A 16,996-nucleotide genomic window follows, 5' to 3' on the forward strand; every position below is an offset into this window, starting at 1 on the left:
AGATGTGAGTGCAGCCAGCTCTCAAGGTCACAGAGACCCCAAGGGACTGGTGCAGGGACAGTGTGGAGGCTGGCAGGGTCCAGGCAGAAAGGACAGTGAGGAGGGGATGCTTCAGGAGCAAATCGGGAGGGGGAGAGAAGCTATGCATCTCAGGGAGGGCAGCACAATGTACCCCGCCACAGCCAATTGTCACCTTGCTCTGATCCTTATATACCCAGGTTTATTCACTCACAGGCTTGGGGGCAAGAGACTCCGAGATTCACACTAAGATCTGACTGAGGAGATAGGAGTTAACAGAATGATTTTTTAGAGAGTACAGAACATCAAGCGTCAAAGTCCGTTTATTTGATGTGCATGGATTAAATCTCCATCCAAAGTCAAGCGTGTCCCCAGGACATAGGTTTGCCCAACCTATCTGACCCTGTCTACCAGTGACATGCTGGCAGTAGAGCTTCAGCATCATTTGACTCCCAGGTCTGTCCCTGCCCAGATCCAACTTGCTGTGACCTCAGGCTACCTCACTGAACCTTAGTTTATTCCTCTGTGAAGTGGGTTCATGCTCCTTAATGGATGAGATAGTGTCCAAGTGTAAGAGGAAGATCGAAAATGTGATTATCCTTTATCCTCTCCTCTTGCTCCCAGGGTCAGGGGCCATGTGATGTCTGACCCTCCAGAGGGAGGAAAACAAGGAGGAGGTAAAGGTAGAAGAGCTGGTGTCCAACTCTCAATGAATCTCTGATATGCTCTGTGACCTTGGTCAAGTTGTTGACCCTTTCTAGGCCTCAGTTTCCCCATCTGTGAAATGGGGTGCAGGGTTGTGCCTGAGGACCTCCCAAATCCTTGTTATGATTCAGACATGTTCCAGAGAGGACTCCAACATCTTTCTATCGTACATAGAGAGAAATCTGGCTTCATTTTAGGGGAGCAGGCAAGAGTGCAGCATCTAAAACTAGGGGCTGGCTAGAGGGTGCTGGATAAAATGATCTCCTAAAGGCAGGGCTTCACCTCTTTCCATAGGGCAGGGACACACAATCCCAAACTCATTTGCACAGGACACAGTCTAGCTGGTCAGAGCCCGAGGCTGTTCTTCTGTGGCCTGGGAGGGCCCATCTTGAGGTTCCATCCCAGGTGGTCAGTCCCCTCTGCTGGCTCAGAGGTCTGTCTCCCGAAGGTCCTGACCATGGTCACGTGCACTTCTGGGGGTCCAGGAGCCAGCTCCATTCACCTCCTTCTGCCCCAGGAAGAGCAGATGGTCCTCGTCATTGGGCAGGAAGTCAGGGGGCCTCTTGGTTCCAGGGGGCAGTTCCTCAGCACCCTGGAATGAAAAGAGAAGAAAGACCCCTTCAGAGACCCTGTTCTGCTCTGTATCAGCTCCTCCCCCAGAAGGGATCACTGAGGCCTACAAGGGCAGAACCTGGGCAGGGTTGTACAACTGTCCCCTTGGTCAATGCATCAGCCAGTCCTATCCCTTCTGCCTCTAGAACCTCCATTTTGCTCTCTGACTTTCTCCCTGCTCCCTTTCAAGAAGATCAATATTTCCCCACAACAGCTGAAACGAGCTTTAAAAACACTCCAGCCAAATCCCTTCCCTCTCCATATCTCCCCTCTCAAGCTTCTGGCCTCAGCCTTTGCACCTGCTGTACTCTCCATCAAGAATGCCCTTCCCCCGAGTTTCTTAGGGCTGGCTCTTCCTCCTTAGGGGCTCCCTCTCTTACCTCTTCCAAGAGGCCACCCTCATCACAATACCCTGTTTTATTGTATTCATTACCTGCTGAGATCCTACTCATGTCTCAGTTTAGCTTTCACCAGCTCTTCCTAGACAGTGGACAAAAACCCCCACCTAGCATAGGGTTGGGGCCACAGCAAGTTGTAAGAAATGAGAAAATGAAACAGGGATTCCAGAGCAGGGGCAGGTCTGGATCAGGGACAGCATTTTCCAAATTCAGGGCATTCACATAGCAACCACATGACTTTGGCTGAAGTTGGCCTACCCCAGTCATGTTTCTTGTGTAAGATTTTCTCTAAGTTGACTCACTTTTGAATTAAATACTTTTATAGGAGAGACTTTATATCAATACCGTAAAGGTAAACCAGTTTCACCTGCCACAGCCTGGAAGTAATCCAAGGAAATAAATAGTATGAAATTCTGCTCAGTCTTTGTTAAAAGGTGTAATAACAAGTGTTGAAGACAAGTCAGCTCTCAACTGAGCCTTTTCAATGGAAGATGTTGAGAAAGATGGTGGCCCATCATGTCCCTCCCCTGAATTATGGCCATGCCCAGGGCACCTCAGGTCATTTCACTGCCCCTCCCCCTGCTCTGGGAGCCAGCCCTGTGACTCACCTTCCCCAAGCTGTCATCCAAGGTAGCCACTTCCTCCTTGGGGGCCACCGATGCTGTCTGCCGTGCAAGGTCCCACCACAGCAGCCCAGGACCCAAGGCACTGCGCTTGGTGGGGCCTGAGGGAAATGAGGGTATTTAGTAAAGGAGTGACGGCAACTGGAGAGGGAGGGGAAGGGAGAGCTCTGATGGGTTCCAATCCAAGATTCAATAATGACCCACTGGCAGGCCTGTCCCCTTCTCTGGGCTTCAGTTTTCTCATCTACACAGTGAAGGGAGGTAATATCAGTGGGTGGTTCACTATCTCCCCAGCATTTAGAGTAGCGTCTGGCACAGGGAAGGACTCAGTAAAGCCCCGGTGAAGGTAAAGGCTGAGACACAGGAAGAAAGAACAGGTACTGTGATCACTATTGATTTCTCTTGGTCTCTTTCCACTTCTCGGTGGCGTTCAGAATTCCCGGAGGGACACGGAAGCGCCAAGGCCCTGCTGAGAAGACATTTCAGCACAACGGACAGCGCCTCGCGGTTCCGGCCGGAATCCTCCAGCGAGGACTTAGTTTTGGAGGCACGTAAGGGACTAGGAGGCAGGAGGAAGGGTGGGGCGGGTGGTGCCTCAGTTTCTTCTGCCTTTGCAAAACGACACAAGCGCCGCGAGGTGCGGGGTCGTCCCAAAAGCGACACAGCATAAAGGGTGCTGATGCATCCAGCACGCAGTGGCCATTTGGCTGACCAGAATGTCCTTCCTCTTCTTCCTGCCCGGTGCGTCCTGGAGGCAGGGGGACTGGTGAGGTGATCTCTGAGGAGGCCATCCGCCCTGCTTACCTGTCAAGCAGCTGACGAGGGCTCCACATAGCACAGTGCTCATCGTGCCCAGGGCGCCATAGTAAAGATAGGAAATGGCGTAGAAGCTGTCAGCCAAGGCAGGTCGGCCCAGGTCCACTCCAGGGCTAGGGATGGGAGAGGTGGGCATGAGTCCAAAAGCTTCTCCCAGTCTGTCCACTTCCTCCCATCTCCACTGTCACAACCTAGCCCAGTCTTCCATTTTTTTTTTTTTTTTAAGATTTTGTTTGTTTGTTTATGAGAGATACAGAGACACAGGCAGAGACACAGGCAGAGGGAGAACAGGCTCCATGCAGGGAGCCCGATGTGGGACTCGATCCTGGGACTCCAGGATCATGCCCTGGGCCGAAGGCAGACACTGAACTGCTGAGCCACCTAGGCATCCCCCAGTCTCCCATCATTGCTCACTCAGATGTGTGCAGTAGCCACTTCTCTTTCTCTCTGGCTAACCCACTCCCACCCACAGGGATTCTCTATACACAGCCAGAGGGAGCATTACTGAAATGTAACTCAGATGACCTTCTGCCACTGCTCACCACTCTCTGTGGCTCCCTATTTCCCTCAGAATCTACCCAAATTAAACTCTTAGGAGAAAATATAGGTGTGCATCTTTAGACCTTGGATTTGGTAATGGTTTCTTAGATCTGACACAAAAAGCACAAGCAACCCAAAAAAACATAAATTGGACTTCATCAAAACTGAAAACTTGTGTGTGTCAAAGGACACTATCAAGAGAATGAAAAGACAACCCACAGAATGGAAGAAAATATTTGCAAATCATACATCTGATAAGGATCTAGTGTACAGAATACATAAAGATTTAAAGAATATACAAATTACAACTCAATAATAAATAAAAAATGAGCCAATTGAAAAAATGGGCAAAGGGTTTAAATAAGCATTTTTTAAAAAGATTTTATTTATTTATTCATGAGAGAGAGAGAGAGAGAGAGGCAGAGACACACACAGGCAGAGGGAGATGTAGGCTCCATGCGGGGAGCCTGACGTGGGACTCAGTCCCGGGTCTCCAGGATCAGGCCCTGGGCTGAAGGCGTTGCTAAACCACTGAGCCACCCGGGCTGCCCTAAATAAGCATTTCTCCAAAAAAAAGGGAGAGAGGTGCCTGGGTGGCTCAGAGAGTTAAGCATCTGTCTTCAGCTCAGTTCATAATCTCTGGGTCTTGAGATCAAGCCCCAAGTCAGGCTCCCTGCTTGGCAAGGAGTCTGCTTCTCCTTCTGCCTCTGCCCCTGCTCATGTGCGCACTCTCTCTCCCTCTCTCTGTATCTATCTCTCTGTATCAAATGAACAAATAAAATCTATTTTTTAAAAAAGGGATAAATCCGGGACGCCTGGGTGGCTCGGTGGTTGAGCGTCTGCCTTTGGCTCAGGGTGTGATCCTCAGTCCGGGGACCGAGTCCCGCATCGGGCTCCCTGCATGGAGCCTGCTTCTCCCTCTGCCTGTGTTTCTGCCTCTCTCTCTGTTTCTCATTAATAAATAAATAAAATCTTTAAGAAAATAAAAAAAAATAAAAAAGGGATAACTCTGGCTAATAAACACATGAAAATATGGTCAATCATTAGTTATTAGGAAAATGCAAATCAAAATTACAATTGGTAATTTTGGGGGATGGAGAGACAGGTGAAACAGGTGGAGGGTAGAGGGGAGTACAGGCTTCCAGTTTTGGAATGAATACAGCACAGGGATAAAGGCACAGTATAGAGAGTACAGTCAACAGGATTGTAACAGCGCTGCAACGTGACAGACAGCAGCTACACTTGTGGTGAGCACAGCATGACGTACAGAGATGAGGAATCACTATATCATACACCTGAAACACAAGAATATTATGTGTCAACTAAACTCAACTAAAAATTTTTTTAAAAGATTTCATTTATTTATTTATGAGAGACACACAGGGGAGCCTGAAGCGGGACTCGATCCTGGGACTCTGGGATCACACCCTGAGCTGAAGGCAGACGCTCAACCGCTGAGCCACCAGGCGTCCCATCAAAGAAAAATTCTTTTTTTTTTTTTTAATTCCTTAAAATATTCTGGAGTTGGAAAATATTTTGGAACCTGATAGTGGTATGGATTGCACAACTTTGGAAATATATGAAAAACCAATGAGGGGTGCCTGGGTGGCTCAGCGGTTTGGCGCCTGCCTTCAGCCCAGGGCGTGATCCTGGAGTTCCAGGATCGAGCCCCCCGTCGGGCTCCCTGCATGGAGCCTGCTTCTCCCTCTGCCTGTGTCTCTGCCTCTCTCTCTGTAGCGCTCATTAATAAATAAATTTAAAAAAAAAAGAAAGATGAACTAAAAGGTAAAAGAACAAAAAGCCTACAGTGAGATATCATTTCACACTCACTAGGATAGCTAGAATTTTAAAAAATGGAAAATAGCATGTTTTATCAAGGATGTGGATAAAGAAAATGTGGTCCATCCATACAGGGAATATTATTCAGTCATAAAAAGGAATCGAGCCCCACTATGTGCTACAATGTGGATAAACCTTGAAAACACCAAAAACAAAACAAAATAAAAACCGTGAAAACATCATGCTGAGAGAAAGAAGGCAAACAAAACAGGCCATATATTGTATAACTCCATTTATGAGAAATGTTCAGACAGGCAAATCCATAGCAACAGAAAGAGGATTAGCAGTTGCCAGGGGTTGGAGGGAGGGGGAGATGGGGAGTGACTGCTCATGGGGATGAGGCTTCCTTTTGAGGTGATGAAAATGTCCTTGAGTTAATGGTGATGGTTGTATAACCTTATGAATACGCTAAAAATTTCTTTTAAATGGTTAATTTTATGGTTTGTAAATTATATCTTAGTAGTAATAACAATAATACAGAATCAGACCAAATTCTTCTGGCTGGACTCCATCTCCTATCCTTTCTCGGCTCACTAAATACACCCCATCCTCACCATAGCTGGAATGCACTAAACTGGACCCGACCTCAGGGCCTTCGCACCTTCCCTTCTCTCCATTGGGAATGCCCTTCCTTCACCTCCTCCTGAGCACATTCCTCCTTTTCATTTGAGACCCAGTTTAAGAGTCCCCCGTTCCCCACCACACCCCTGAGGCCACACCCACACTCAGACCAGTCTGCTCACCTGGGGTTCCTGCTGGAGGTGTTGTTGGCAAGGAGCAGACCCATGAGGTCAGAGGCGTTCGCTGAGGGCACAGCACAGCCAGCAGACGATGATGGCAGAACTCCCAAGGACTGGTTGCTAGGCGGGTATAGAGTGGCACCCACGGCCACCCACAGTGAGAGCACCAAGCCCGAGGCCAGCCCAGAGAGGACACCCTGGGGGGAGAGCCCAGATCAGGAGAGAGAGGCCTTGTGCCCTCCCGGCCGCAAGCCACCCCCCTCACCGGTCCCCACTCACCGGTATGTTGCAGGCCGGGAGAAACATTCCCAGGATGAAGGCTCCAAGGAGGGGGCCGCTGATGACTCCCATGACGGTGAAGGAGCCCTGGGAGAGGGGGTGGTGAGCTGAGGCAGAGGCGTCCTACCTCTCCTGGCCTCCGTGTCCCTAAAGAGGGGAGGCGGTACTCCCCATTCCTGCCTCTCTCCCCTGTGTGGGAGGCAAAGATGCCACATTCTCTCTGTCCTGACAAATTCTGGTCCCCCCTCCAAGCCACCACCCCCTACCTCCCACCTCCCACTGCCACCAGCCAGGTGGCTGCAGAAAGTATCAAGCTGGTGGGAAAAGTAGGGTCCCCCACCCCCGGGCTTCAGTTCCATGCCCATGATGCAGCTCCTTGCGGAGATGGGGCTGGGTCAGGGAGGCGGGGGCTCACCTGGAGGACGCCTCCCCCCAGCAGCGAGGACAGAGCCGCCACCGTGAGGCAGGCTGAGCCATAGATGAGTGCTATGGCAGATGGAGGCGACATGGTCAGCGGGGAGATGTCCTCGTGCCCCCCACCCTCAACCCGAGTCTCCCCAACTCACAGAGCCCCTTGGAGATGAGTACGAGTCTCCGGGGTGCGAGGCTCGGCAGCCGAGGTTTGATGAGGTCCTCCACGGTGACTGCAGCCATGGCGTTGATGCTGGTAGAGGCGGTGCTGAGAGTGGGGTGGGGAGGGTGGTCAACAGGCCTCCTCGAGGGACGGGCCACACCTCCCCTGGGTCTACCTGCTGGCGCAGGCCCCAGCTGCTCATACCATCTGACTTTCCTGCACCCCACGAGGCGCGGTGACAAAATTCCCTAAGAGTGGAGGCGATGTCCACCCCCCCATCCCTGCCCCTAGACCCGAGACACCCCCATGGGAGCAAGGACACACATGACCACGGACACGAATGACACAAGTTCTCATTACACAGCAATAGTAGGGTGCAGAGCACTGCTGCATGGCACCCCGGTCGCAGCAGAAGCAGGGGTGTGCCAGAAGTCATGGAGTATTTGAAAACACTACAATGTGAGGCCCCCGAGGGCAGGATCAGGGGACCACTTGGTCACCGCTGTGTCCTGGGATCTAGAACAGCAGTACCTGCCACATAGTAGGTGCTCAGTAAACAGTTGTTTGGAGGAGGAAGGAAGGAAAGAAGGAAAGGAGAGGGGGGTCAGGTGTGGCCCTGCCAGGTGATAAGATGGAAAACCCCACAGCTGGGGTCCTTGTCCCCAGGGTGTGCCTTCCACTGGAGCCCACCTGAGCTGGGCGCTGAGGACCAAGAAGGAACTGTCAATGATGGATATGCCCAGAACATTCCATCCCACAGGGGGACAGCCAGTAGGGGCAAGGAGACCCCAGGGGGCTCAAACGTGGCGGGGTGAGCAAGCAGGGCCGCTCACCTGAGGGTGCCACTGTAGGCACAGGCCAGAAAGAGCCCAGGGACTCCAGGCAGGTCCTCGAAGATGTCCAGCACCAGCAAGGGCATGTACTGGGGGGAGCCAGGCATTGATCTTTGGGACAATGCACCCCAAGGACTGGGGATTCCGTCCTCACGCAGCATGTCCCCAGGGCCCCGTGCAGATCGGAACTCAGGTGGGCACTTAGTGTGCGTTCGTGGGTTGACTGCATGCACCGAAGGACTGTCACCGAGCCCGCCCCTCCCCACGCACAGGGCCCTGGGATCCCAGTGAGGCAGAGTCCCGTGTCACCCCCGCTTTACTGACAAGGATGGTGAGGCCAACAGGTGCAGGCCATGGCTGTGGTTGCAGAGTCAGCTCGGGGGGCGGGGGGGCGGGGGCAGCGGGCGGGATAGCCTTCCATCTCCTGCCAATTCTGAACTGACTCTGAACAAGGCATGGGTCCTGGCCCTGGTGCTGCCCCGGACTCACCTGTGGACCTCAGGCAGCTGCTTCCCACCCACGCCAGCCTCAGTTTCCTCATCTGTAAAGTGGGGGCCATGACAGCCTTGGCCTCATCACATGCTGAAGGATTTTATGGGAGACTAACCGCTCGTGAAGGGAATAGCGTGAGGCCCAGGGTAGGTGCTTGGGGCACGAGAGCTGGCGATCATGTAATTCTCAACACCATCATTGCGTGCTGAACCGTGGTCCCATCTCCTCCCTGCTGTCCCTCAGGGAGTCTCTGACTCTAAATCTGAATGTGCCCTTCCCCTGCTCACACACCCTCTGTGGCTCCCCATTGCCTCTCAGCCTTGTCTTTCTCACTCCTTCCAGAACCTCCTCTGAGCCAAGCTCTTTGTTGCCCCTGGACCTGCGCTCAGGCTGTTCTCTGCTAGGAATGCCGTTCTAGCTTGGCCCCAGGGGTCCATCCACGCAGAAGTTCAGAGTTGGGGTGGGGAGGGCCGGAGTGGCCTAGGAGCCTGGGCCGAACTCACCTGGTCCGGGGCAGAGATACGCCCTGCAAGGAGAGGGTCACAGTCTATATAGATGGCGAACATGATGATGCCACAGCCAGCAGCGCTTAACACGATCAAGAACAGGCCCAGCTGGTTGATGAGCAGGGCCCTGTGGGGAGGGGCAGCCTTCAGGCTGGGGAGGGGGCAGCTCGTCCCAGAGGCCCTCACCCTGCCCCTCCTAAACACTCACAGCTTGGCCTGCTTCTCTGTGCGACAGGCCACATAGCGCTGCACCTGGGCTTGGTTCACACCGTACATTGAGAGCCACACCAACGTGCCACCCACCACAAAAGTCCAGAATGTGTAGCGGCTCCGCGGGTCCAGGTCAAAGCTGGGTGGGACAAGACAGCCATATGGGAAGGCCACACAGACTTCCCCCTCCCAAGGGCCCCAGATGGCCGTTCTGAACCTTAAGGGCCTCAAAGGGACTTTTGGGGTGGGTTTTGAAGTGTGAGTAGGAGTTGGCCAGACTGAAATTTTATTTGTTGACTGAGTGGTCCATGTGTGCATTCAAAAACCTTTCTGTGCCCAGCTGGGACCTCAGAGAACCTTCAGTCTCCAGCCTGGGCTGGGGGACAGATGGTGGGACAGATGGAGGGATGGGGGCTAGGGCAGTCTAGAGAGGGGAAGCAGATGTTTGGTCTGTGGGGAGTCTGGGAAGGGAAGCAGGGAGGGCTTCCTGGAGCAGGAGGCATTGGTTGGCTTCTCCCAGGGCGGAGGGATGTCAGCTCCACCTTTTTCAGTACCCTCACTACATTTTCACTCACTCCATCAGGTTGATCCGGGAGTGATTCTGGGCAATCTCAAGCATGTGCCTGGGCCCACCCGCCAGCATGGTCCCGCGGGCCAGGACCACCCAAAAGCCAGTTAGCATCACCACGACCTGGAACACATCAGTCCAGACCACAGCCTTCATACCGCCCTGCAAGACGTGACAGATGGGGAGACAGGGGGTCAGACAGGGATCTGTCTGAGGCCAACCCAGCTTGGCTTTCGGCAGTGGCTGGGACCGATGCTCCTCTCTGCCTGTTTCCTCATTTGCAAAATGCAGCTGTTGTGAGGATTTAATTAGTTCATTAATTAGGAAAATCTTTGGAATAGCACCTAGCACGTACCAGTTCCTTGAGTAATGGCTGCCAGCAGTATCATTACTACGACGACGACGACTACTACTACTATTACTACTATTACTACTACTACTACTACTACTACTACTACTACTACTACGATTACTTAGCTGTTGCTTTTACCTTTCCAGCCTCCGTATCTTTGCCTTCCCCTGGGAGCCCCTGGATTTTCCCTTGGAGAAGCCCCTTCTCCCTCACAGGCCATTCTTGGAAAGCTGATCCTTCTACTCCCAGCTCCAGAAACAGCCAACCAGAACATCTTCCCCGGCCCCCCAAACTTCTGTGATTGGTTCATCCTGCACCCAAGACTGAGGCCAACCCATCCTGAAATAGGAACCCACTTCTTGAGCTGATGGGATCCCCGAGACATGGGAGAGGGACCCAGAGGACTCTGTGGCAGCCACCTGGATGCAGCCACTCCTGAAGCTAGCCTATCCCTGGACTCTCAGCAGTGAGCCGTTCAACTGACTTGTCCTCATTAAGATGAGGAAACAGGGGCCCAGCTGAGATGCAGGCTTGCGGGGCAGGAAGGGAAAGTAGGGAGTGGATGATGGCTTCAGGGTCTCCCCCACACAGTGTGCATGGAGCCCCCACCCCCCGCAGTGGGGCGGGGTGGGGGTGTCACTCACCACCGTCGTGTAGAAGGTACAGATGGCTCCAGTGGACAGGATCGATGCCCAGATGTCCAACCCAGTCACTGTGCAAGGAACTCCCCCCATTAGGCCTCCAGGCAGGGTGCAAACTTGGCCCCCAGTGTCTAGGGCCCTCCTCTCTCCAGGATTCTTCCCTCCCCAAGTCTCTCCTGGGGCTGCCCTGCCCCTCCCCTTCGTCTCAGAGCCTTTGCCCCCTCCGGTCACCCTCCCTAGATCTCCCAGAGTCAAACCTTGATTCAGGATGAGCGCGGGGGCGTAGATCACGATGCCAGTATACAGCACCTACGAGGAGAGCCGGGACCAGGTGAGGCCCGCGGACGGCGGGGAAGGGGGTAGGAGAGGAAGGTGGTGGCGGAGCCCGTGGTGCCTGGCGAGTAGGGGACAGGGCAGAGTGGGGGCGCGGTCAGCAGGCCGGGGCCAGAGAGGTGGAGGATGCGCCCGGGAAGGGTCTTACAGGATGGGGTGGGACCCACGGGGCGGGGCCGAGAGGATGGGGGCGGGCTGTGGGCGGGGCCGCCGCCGCCGGGATCCCAGGCTGGACCTGAGAGGGACCCCGCGGGCGGGGGCGGGGCCGAGGCCACTCACTGTGGCCACCAGGTACTGCAGGGTCCCGCAGAGCCGCACAGCGCGGCTGAAGCGCAGCTCCAGGTACTGCAAGGAGGGGCCGAGGCTCGTGGTCACCTGGACAGGTCCGACCCAGGAGGTCGAGGCCTCTGGGGTACTTCCCCCGCCCTCGCGGCTTCTCCCCTCCCTCCGGACGCCGGCTTCTCTCTCCGCTCTCGCCCGTGGGGGGGGCCCCCGCCAAGCGAACACATTCCGATCAGTCTGCACACACCTGTGCACACGGAGTGTGCCCAGGAAGACGGATCCATCCAATGCGCACCTTCCTCCGCCCCCACCGGTGGCTAATTGGCCCCCCGGGGCGGCGCCGCTCTGACCCTACAAGCGCACTCTACAGTGCCTGTGGCCAATTGTTATTGGTCGCCTACTGTATACGGGTCACGATTTTAATCACAGTACCCACTGCCCTGGAGGGAGGTCCTCTAATTAGCCCAGTCTGACACTTGGGAAGCCCGAGCGGAGTAGGTGGGGGGAAGTCGGGTTTCGAACCCTCGGCTCGCTGCCGATCGCCCGGGTGTGCGCACGCCCGGGCATGTGGGGGGCAGGTTTGTGCCTGTCCAGGCTCTGTGCACACCTGGCTCCGCCTTGCGCGGGCTTCCACGGAGGAGAACCGGGACGGTGGCTCCTCTTCCTCCTTCCTGCCTCTCACCCCATTGCCTGGGGCTACTTCCCAGAACCCTCCGCACCCGTCCGCCTGGGGCCTCCCGGCTAAAGCACCGGGGAGCACCAGGGAGCCCGCCGGCGGCCCCCCGGCACGGCACTTCAAAGCCCCAGGGCCTCCCCGCCACATCCCCGTTCTGAGCCGGGCAGGTCCTGCCTCCGGGCCTCTGCCCGGTACCTGGTAGGTGCTGGTGAGGCCCAGGCGGTAGAAGACGGGCATGAAGAACACGGCCGTGAGCAGGCAGTTGAGCAACTGTCCCAGGCACATCCCCAGGAACTTGAAGCCGTAGCGGTAGGCCTCGGCGGGCACGCCCAGCACCTGTACCGCCGACATGAAGCTGGCGGCCAGCGAGAGGCCGACGGGCAGGGCCGCCAGGCGCCGGCCCCCGGTGAAGAAGTCCTCGGCGCTGCGCTGCCCGCCCCGCGCCAGCCCGACCCACAGCCCGATGCCTGTGGACACCAGCAGCATGAGCGCGAAGACCCCGTAGTCCCAGGCTCCGAACGTGGCCCGCGCCCCTGCCTCGACGGCGGCCATGAGGTCGCAGGTGCGGGGCCAGGCGCGCCCTCGGCCCTTCCGCCACCCCGCGCCCGGGTAAGGGAAGCGGGCAGCGGCCGAGGACGCAGGGCGGCGGGCGCGGGGAGATGCTCGGCCTCTGCGGCGAGGCCGCACACCTGTGTCCTTCGGCCCCTGGCGGGAGGCGGCCAAAGGGGCTCGGGCCGGGGCTCCCGGGCGGGGAACCTGGGTCCTCGCTGCGGTCGTGCGCCTCTGTCCCTGCTCTCCGTCTGCGCGTCTGCCTCGCCGTCCGTCTGTCCGTCCCCCTCGCCCCCCGCGCGCTCCGGCCGGCCTCTAGCGGAGCAGCCGTCGGTCCCTCTCCCTGGGAGCTGGGCTCAGCGCCGACAACCGGTCTCCGTGGGGCCTGGAGGGGTGGCTCCCGGCGACCCGCGGCGGATTTATTGGGCTCCCGGGTCCGCGAAACCCCGCCCCTGGAGTTGGTGGCGGGCGGGACCCGCACCCTTTCCGCCCGGGACTGGGCCAGATAGGCCAGGCCCCGGCACGTGGATGGCAGCTGGGGTGGGGGTGGGGTGAGGCTCCCACATACCCCTCTTACTTCGGTGGCACTTCCCCTCACTCCGGGCTGTTCAAGTCTCCCGTGGACAGGTGGGGACCTGAGGCTCACGGAGCCTGTCGCTCACCTGGGGGACGCGGCTGGGAGCAGGGGCTGCAGCGTTCAAATCCCCGCCGTGCTTCTGTACCCTAAGCCAAGCGGAGCTAGTGCTTGCTCCCACAGACAGGGGGCACTTTCTGGGTTGCCCTGGCACTGGGGGAGAACTCGTCCTGCTTGGACCCCGCCCCCAACCGGCTCCTGGACCCTTTCTCCAGAGCCAGGGGGAGGGCCTCACCAAACCGCACCCCTACCCCCCCACACAGGCCAAGCTGAGAGACATTGGGGTTCAGATCCTAAATGCATACATACTTGGGAGAGTCTTTGTTTGTCATTGTGCCTCAGTTTCCTCATCTGTAAATGGGGATAAAGTAGCCCCTGGCTCGAGGAATAAATTGAATCCACATAGTAAGAGCCTGGCACAGAGTAAGCCCCTCATCTGTCAGTGTCTTCATTCATTTGTTGTTTCCTGCACCAAATATTCATGGAGCCTCTGTCCTGTGTCAAGTGTTAAGTGTCTAAAGTAGTCATGGGGGAAGAACTGTGAGTGGCCTTGAATCTAAAGAAATGGGGGGGCCCATGACTACTTGGGAGATGGTGTCTGGCATTCTCCCTGGCACGCAAATGGGGAGACCCAGGTTGGGGAAGAGACATCCCTTGCGTGGGGTCATGCCATCAAGGGACCCAGACACTGCTGTCTTGGGGCGATTTGCTGGTGGACCAGAGGGACTTTGGTCTCTGGAGGCTCTCACCCTGGGTTCAAGTCCTGAACTGGTCTCCCAAAACTGGGTTCCCTGCTCCACAAGCCGGAGGGATCTAGACTTCCGCAAGGTGAATGCCCGGGCCTTGGAGTCCTGTCCAAGCCTCTGTCGCCTCCTGGTGGTCCCTGGCCGACAGGCACCACTCCAGTTGGTCCAGCATCCCCCACGGATCCCTTCGTGTCCCCCGGGCTCTCCCTCTCCACCCGTGCTGGGGTGCTGGCCTGACCCCCACCCCTGGGGACTGGGATACCAAGGCTGCCACACATGCCTCTGTTGCCCGCTGCCATGCACTCCTCCCCCTGGGCCAGGAGGGTGGGGAGAGGACACTGAGTTCCTTTTCCTTCCCTCACCATTTTTCAGTCCCTCCCGCGCTCACCTTCATGGAAAACCTGGTGAGAAAGGAGAAATCCGGGAGGGGATCCCTTCCTGAAAGCCATACAATCGAATGCAAACATATGCCAATTGTTGCCGAGCTTACAAACCAGTCCTCCCTCCCCAGGGAGGCTCTGGGAGTGGTTACCATCTGCTGCCCGCCTTCTCTTCCTCTAGAGGTGGGAGGTTACAGAAGGACACTTGGGCCGAGGCCCATTCATTGAGCACCTATTGTGTACTGGACCATGCACCCAGCTGCTGGGGACACAGCCGGATCCAGGCAGACTCATACTGCTCACAGGCACTTGACACTGACCGAGCCAGGAGAGGAACACATATTCCAGAAGCTGATGGATGACAAGAGTGAAGCAAGGTCAGAGATGGAGCTGGCCTGGGGGACACCTTTATGTGGGGTCTCTGGGAGGGAGACTCTGAGGAGGTGATTGCAGACCTGCAGGCGGAGAATGAGCCAAGCTTGGAGAGAGGCAGGGGGAACAGCTGATGCAAAGGCCCTGAGGTGGAGCAAGTGGAGTGAGCAGAGTGAGGACAGGGAAGGCTACCAGGGACCTTGAGCCTTGGCAAAGGGTGTAGATTTTATTCTGAGGGTGCCAGGGCCACTGGAGAGTTTGGAGGAGGGGCCTAATGAGATTTGTGGACTCTGAAAAGCCCGCCATGCCCAAGGCAGCGACTGTGGGGTGGGGAGAAATGGGTGGATTCAGAACGTGTTCTGGAATTCCAAGGTGTGAGAGAAGGCCCAGAGTTGGGAACTCTGAGGGGTGGATGGGCACATGCTTTCTGGGGTCGGACGGGTACAGGGAGCAGGGTGGGGGGATGCAGCGGCACCTTCCCTGACTGTCCAGTTCTGACCACAGGTTGGGCAGAGGCAGGACCCCGGTGGTGACGGAGCGGCAGGGAGATCCCGAGGGCCCGGCACCTGCAAGTCTTACCATGAGGGGCAGGAATGTCAGGGTGTCTCATGGCTGCCTGCTGTCCCCACCCCCACCTGCTGCCGGGGCACCGCCTAGTGTTCCCATGACAAGGCAGGGGGCAGGGGTGAGACGCTGGGAGCTACTCTGACTCCTACATGACCTTCTGGGTGTCTGGCCTTGAACTTCTCCCTTGCACTCAGTAAAAGCAAACCATTATTACCAATGGTGCTGTAGCTTTCTGTTGAGCCCACCATCCTGAAGTCCTGAGGATCCCAACTGTGATTCTAGGATTCCAGGATTCTCAGATAGTCCCTCTTGGTTTAGGATTGGGGTCAGGGGGGATCCCTGGGTGGCGCAGCGGTTTGGCGCCTGCCTTTGGCCCAGGGCGCGATCCTGGAGACCCTGGATCGAATCCCACGTCGGGCTCCCAGTGCCTGGAGCCTGCTTCTCCCTCTGCCTGTGTCTCTGCCTCTCTCTCTCTGTGACTATCATAAATAAATAAAAATTAAAAAAAAAAAAAAAAGGATTGGGGTCAAGTCTTCTGGGGCCCCCTGCTCGTCTTGCTTTGGTGTCTGCCCTTGCCTGATGGTTCCGACCCAGGAGTGGGGTACAGGGAGGGGCAGCTGGTGACCTCTTTCCCCAGGGCTCCTGGCCTGCCAGCCTGGGCACCTGGCCAAATCCAGGCACAGGACCTGGGAGCACCTCAGCACCTGAGGTTGGAGGGGCCCACTAGGGCCATGCTGGTTCCAAATTCCTGTCCTTGTCATCCTCAGTTGGCTGGGTGACCCCAGCAGAGTCATCCCCTCCCTGGGCCCCAGGCAACCAGAGGGGTGTCAACGGTCCCAGAGGCCGGTTCTGACTCACAGGCCCCACAATGAAGGGCTCATCATTGCTGGTCTCCAAGCTTCTGCTCTGCTTGGATCCAGCACAACACTCTCTGGAGGATGAGGGCACAGTTCAGGAGTTCTCACATCCAGCCGGTGTCCAGACAACTGCTCTGTGCAGGGTGTATGTGTGTGTGTGTGTGTGTGTGTGTGTGTGAATTCCCAGGAGGGTTACAGGGTAGAGGGTCTGTGGCAACCTTGCTGAGTAGATGGCAGGGTGGGTGGATGTCTAGGTGTGAAAGCTGGGGCTCACTCATCTTCGGTTCATAGGTCCCTCAATAAGGGACTGACCCCATCCTTTGGCTGGTTGAGGCAGAGCCCTCTCAACTGATTGCCATGAAGCACTGATGAAGCCCCAAGGTGGGGATGGGGGTGCACAGTAGGCCTTCATGGGGCCCTCATAGAAACTAAAGCTGTGTGGATAGTGACCTGGCCCGGCAAAACCATAGGGGCCTACCTCAGGCCTCCAGATTACAGCTTAAGCAGGACTGGGGTTTCCTTCTCCCCCTTGTTCTCAGCACGTGGACATAGGATCAGGTACCCAAAGTTCTACCTTGTTGCTCTAGGGTGGCTTGATGACCAAAGAAGGCTGGCTGCCAGAGCACCAGACCTTGTGCCTATATTCCAGCCAGATGGGTATTTCCTGGAAATGGCACACATTGCTACTCTAGTATCACATGGTTACCCCAGATGAAAAGGCTGGGAAATGTATTTCTTTGTGGGTGGCATCTAGATATGGAAACCCTATTATTGAGGAAGGAGTATTTGGGGGGCAACTAGGGTTTCTGCCTCAAATCACAAGATTAATGACACCAACAAGGCAAAAAATTCTA

The 16,996-nt window shown here is 56.1% G+C and overlaps 1 protein-coding gene across 7 annotated transcripts; it reads right to left on the reverse strand.

The window, feature by feature from the left end:
- Positions 1–323: 323 nt before the first annotated feature.
- SLC5A5 (solute carrier family 5 member 5) lies at positions 324–12,675 on the reverse strand. 7 transcript variants are annotated; one of them, XM_072786782.1, is made up of 15 exons: positions 12,233–12,663; positions 11,359–11,424; positions 11,004–11,055; positions 10,750–10,817; positions 9,761–9,915; positions 9,184–9,324; positions 8,973–9,057; positions 7,978–8,066; positions 7,137–7,249; positions 6,986–7,056; positions 6,571–6,657; positions 6,295–6,488; positions 3,161–3,285; positions 2,342–2,457; positions 324–1,315 (listed from the first exon to the last, which is right to left on the reverse strand). In XM_072786782.1, the coding sequence occupies exons 1-15, from the start codon at positions 12,587–12,589 to the stop codon at positions 1,151–1,153; spliced, it is 1,884 nt and encodes a 627-aa protein (XP_072642883.1). In that variant the 5' UTR covers positions 12,590–12,663; the 3' UTR covers positions 324–1,150. The 7 variants fall into 7 exon arrangements, 4 of the variants coding, with proteins under 4 accessions (XP_072642883.1, XP_072642882.1, XP_072642885.1 ...); XM_072786781.1 differs by having other exon boundaries at positions 8,973–9,102; positions 12,233–12,661; XM_072786784.1 differs by lacking the exon at positions 12,233–12,663 and adding an exon at positions 11,969–12,204 and having other exon boundaries at positions 8,973–9,102.
- Between the last annotated feature and the right edge of the window lie 4,321 nt (positions 12,676–16,996).

This window comes from Canis lupus, chromosome 19, assembly GCF_048164855.1.
Source record: "Canis lupus baileyi chromosome 19, mCanLup2.hap1, whole genome shotgun sequence".
In the NCBI taxonomy this organism is placed as follows: domain Eukaryota; kingdom Metazoa; phylum Chordata; class Mammalia; order Carnivora; family Canidae; genus Canis; species Canis lupus.

Coding starts and splice junctions, on each gene's coding strand:
- SLC5A5 (XM_072786781.1), bottom strand. CDS start 12,589: ATGGCCGCCGTCGAGGCAGGGGCGCGGGCCACGTTCGGAGCCTGGGAC. Junction 11,425..12,232: donor GCCTCACCAGCACCTACCAG/GTACCGGGCAGA, acceptor CCCTCCTTGCAG/TACCTGGAGCTGCGCTTCAG. Junction 7,057..7,136: donor ACTCATCTCCAAGGGGCTCT/GTGAGTTGGGGA, acceptor CATCTGCCATAG/CACTCATCTATGGCTCAGCC.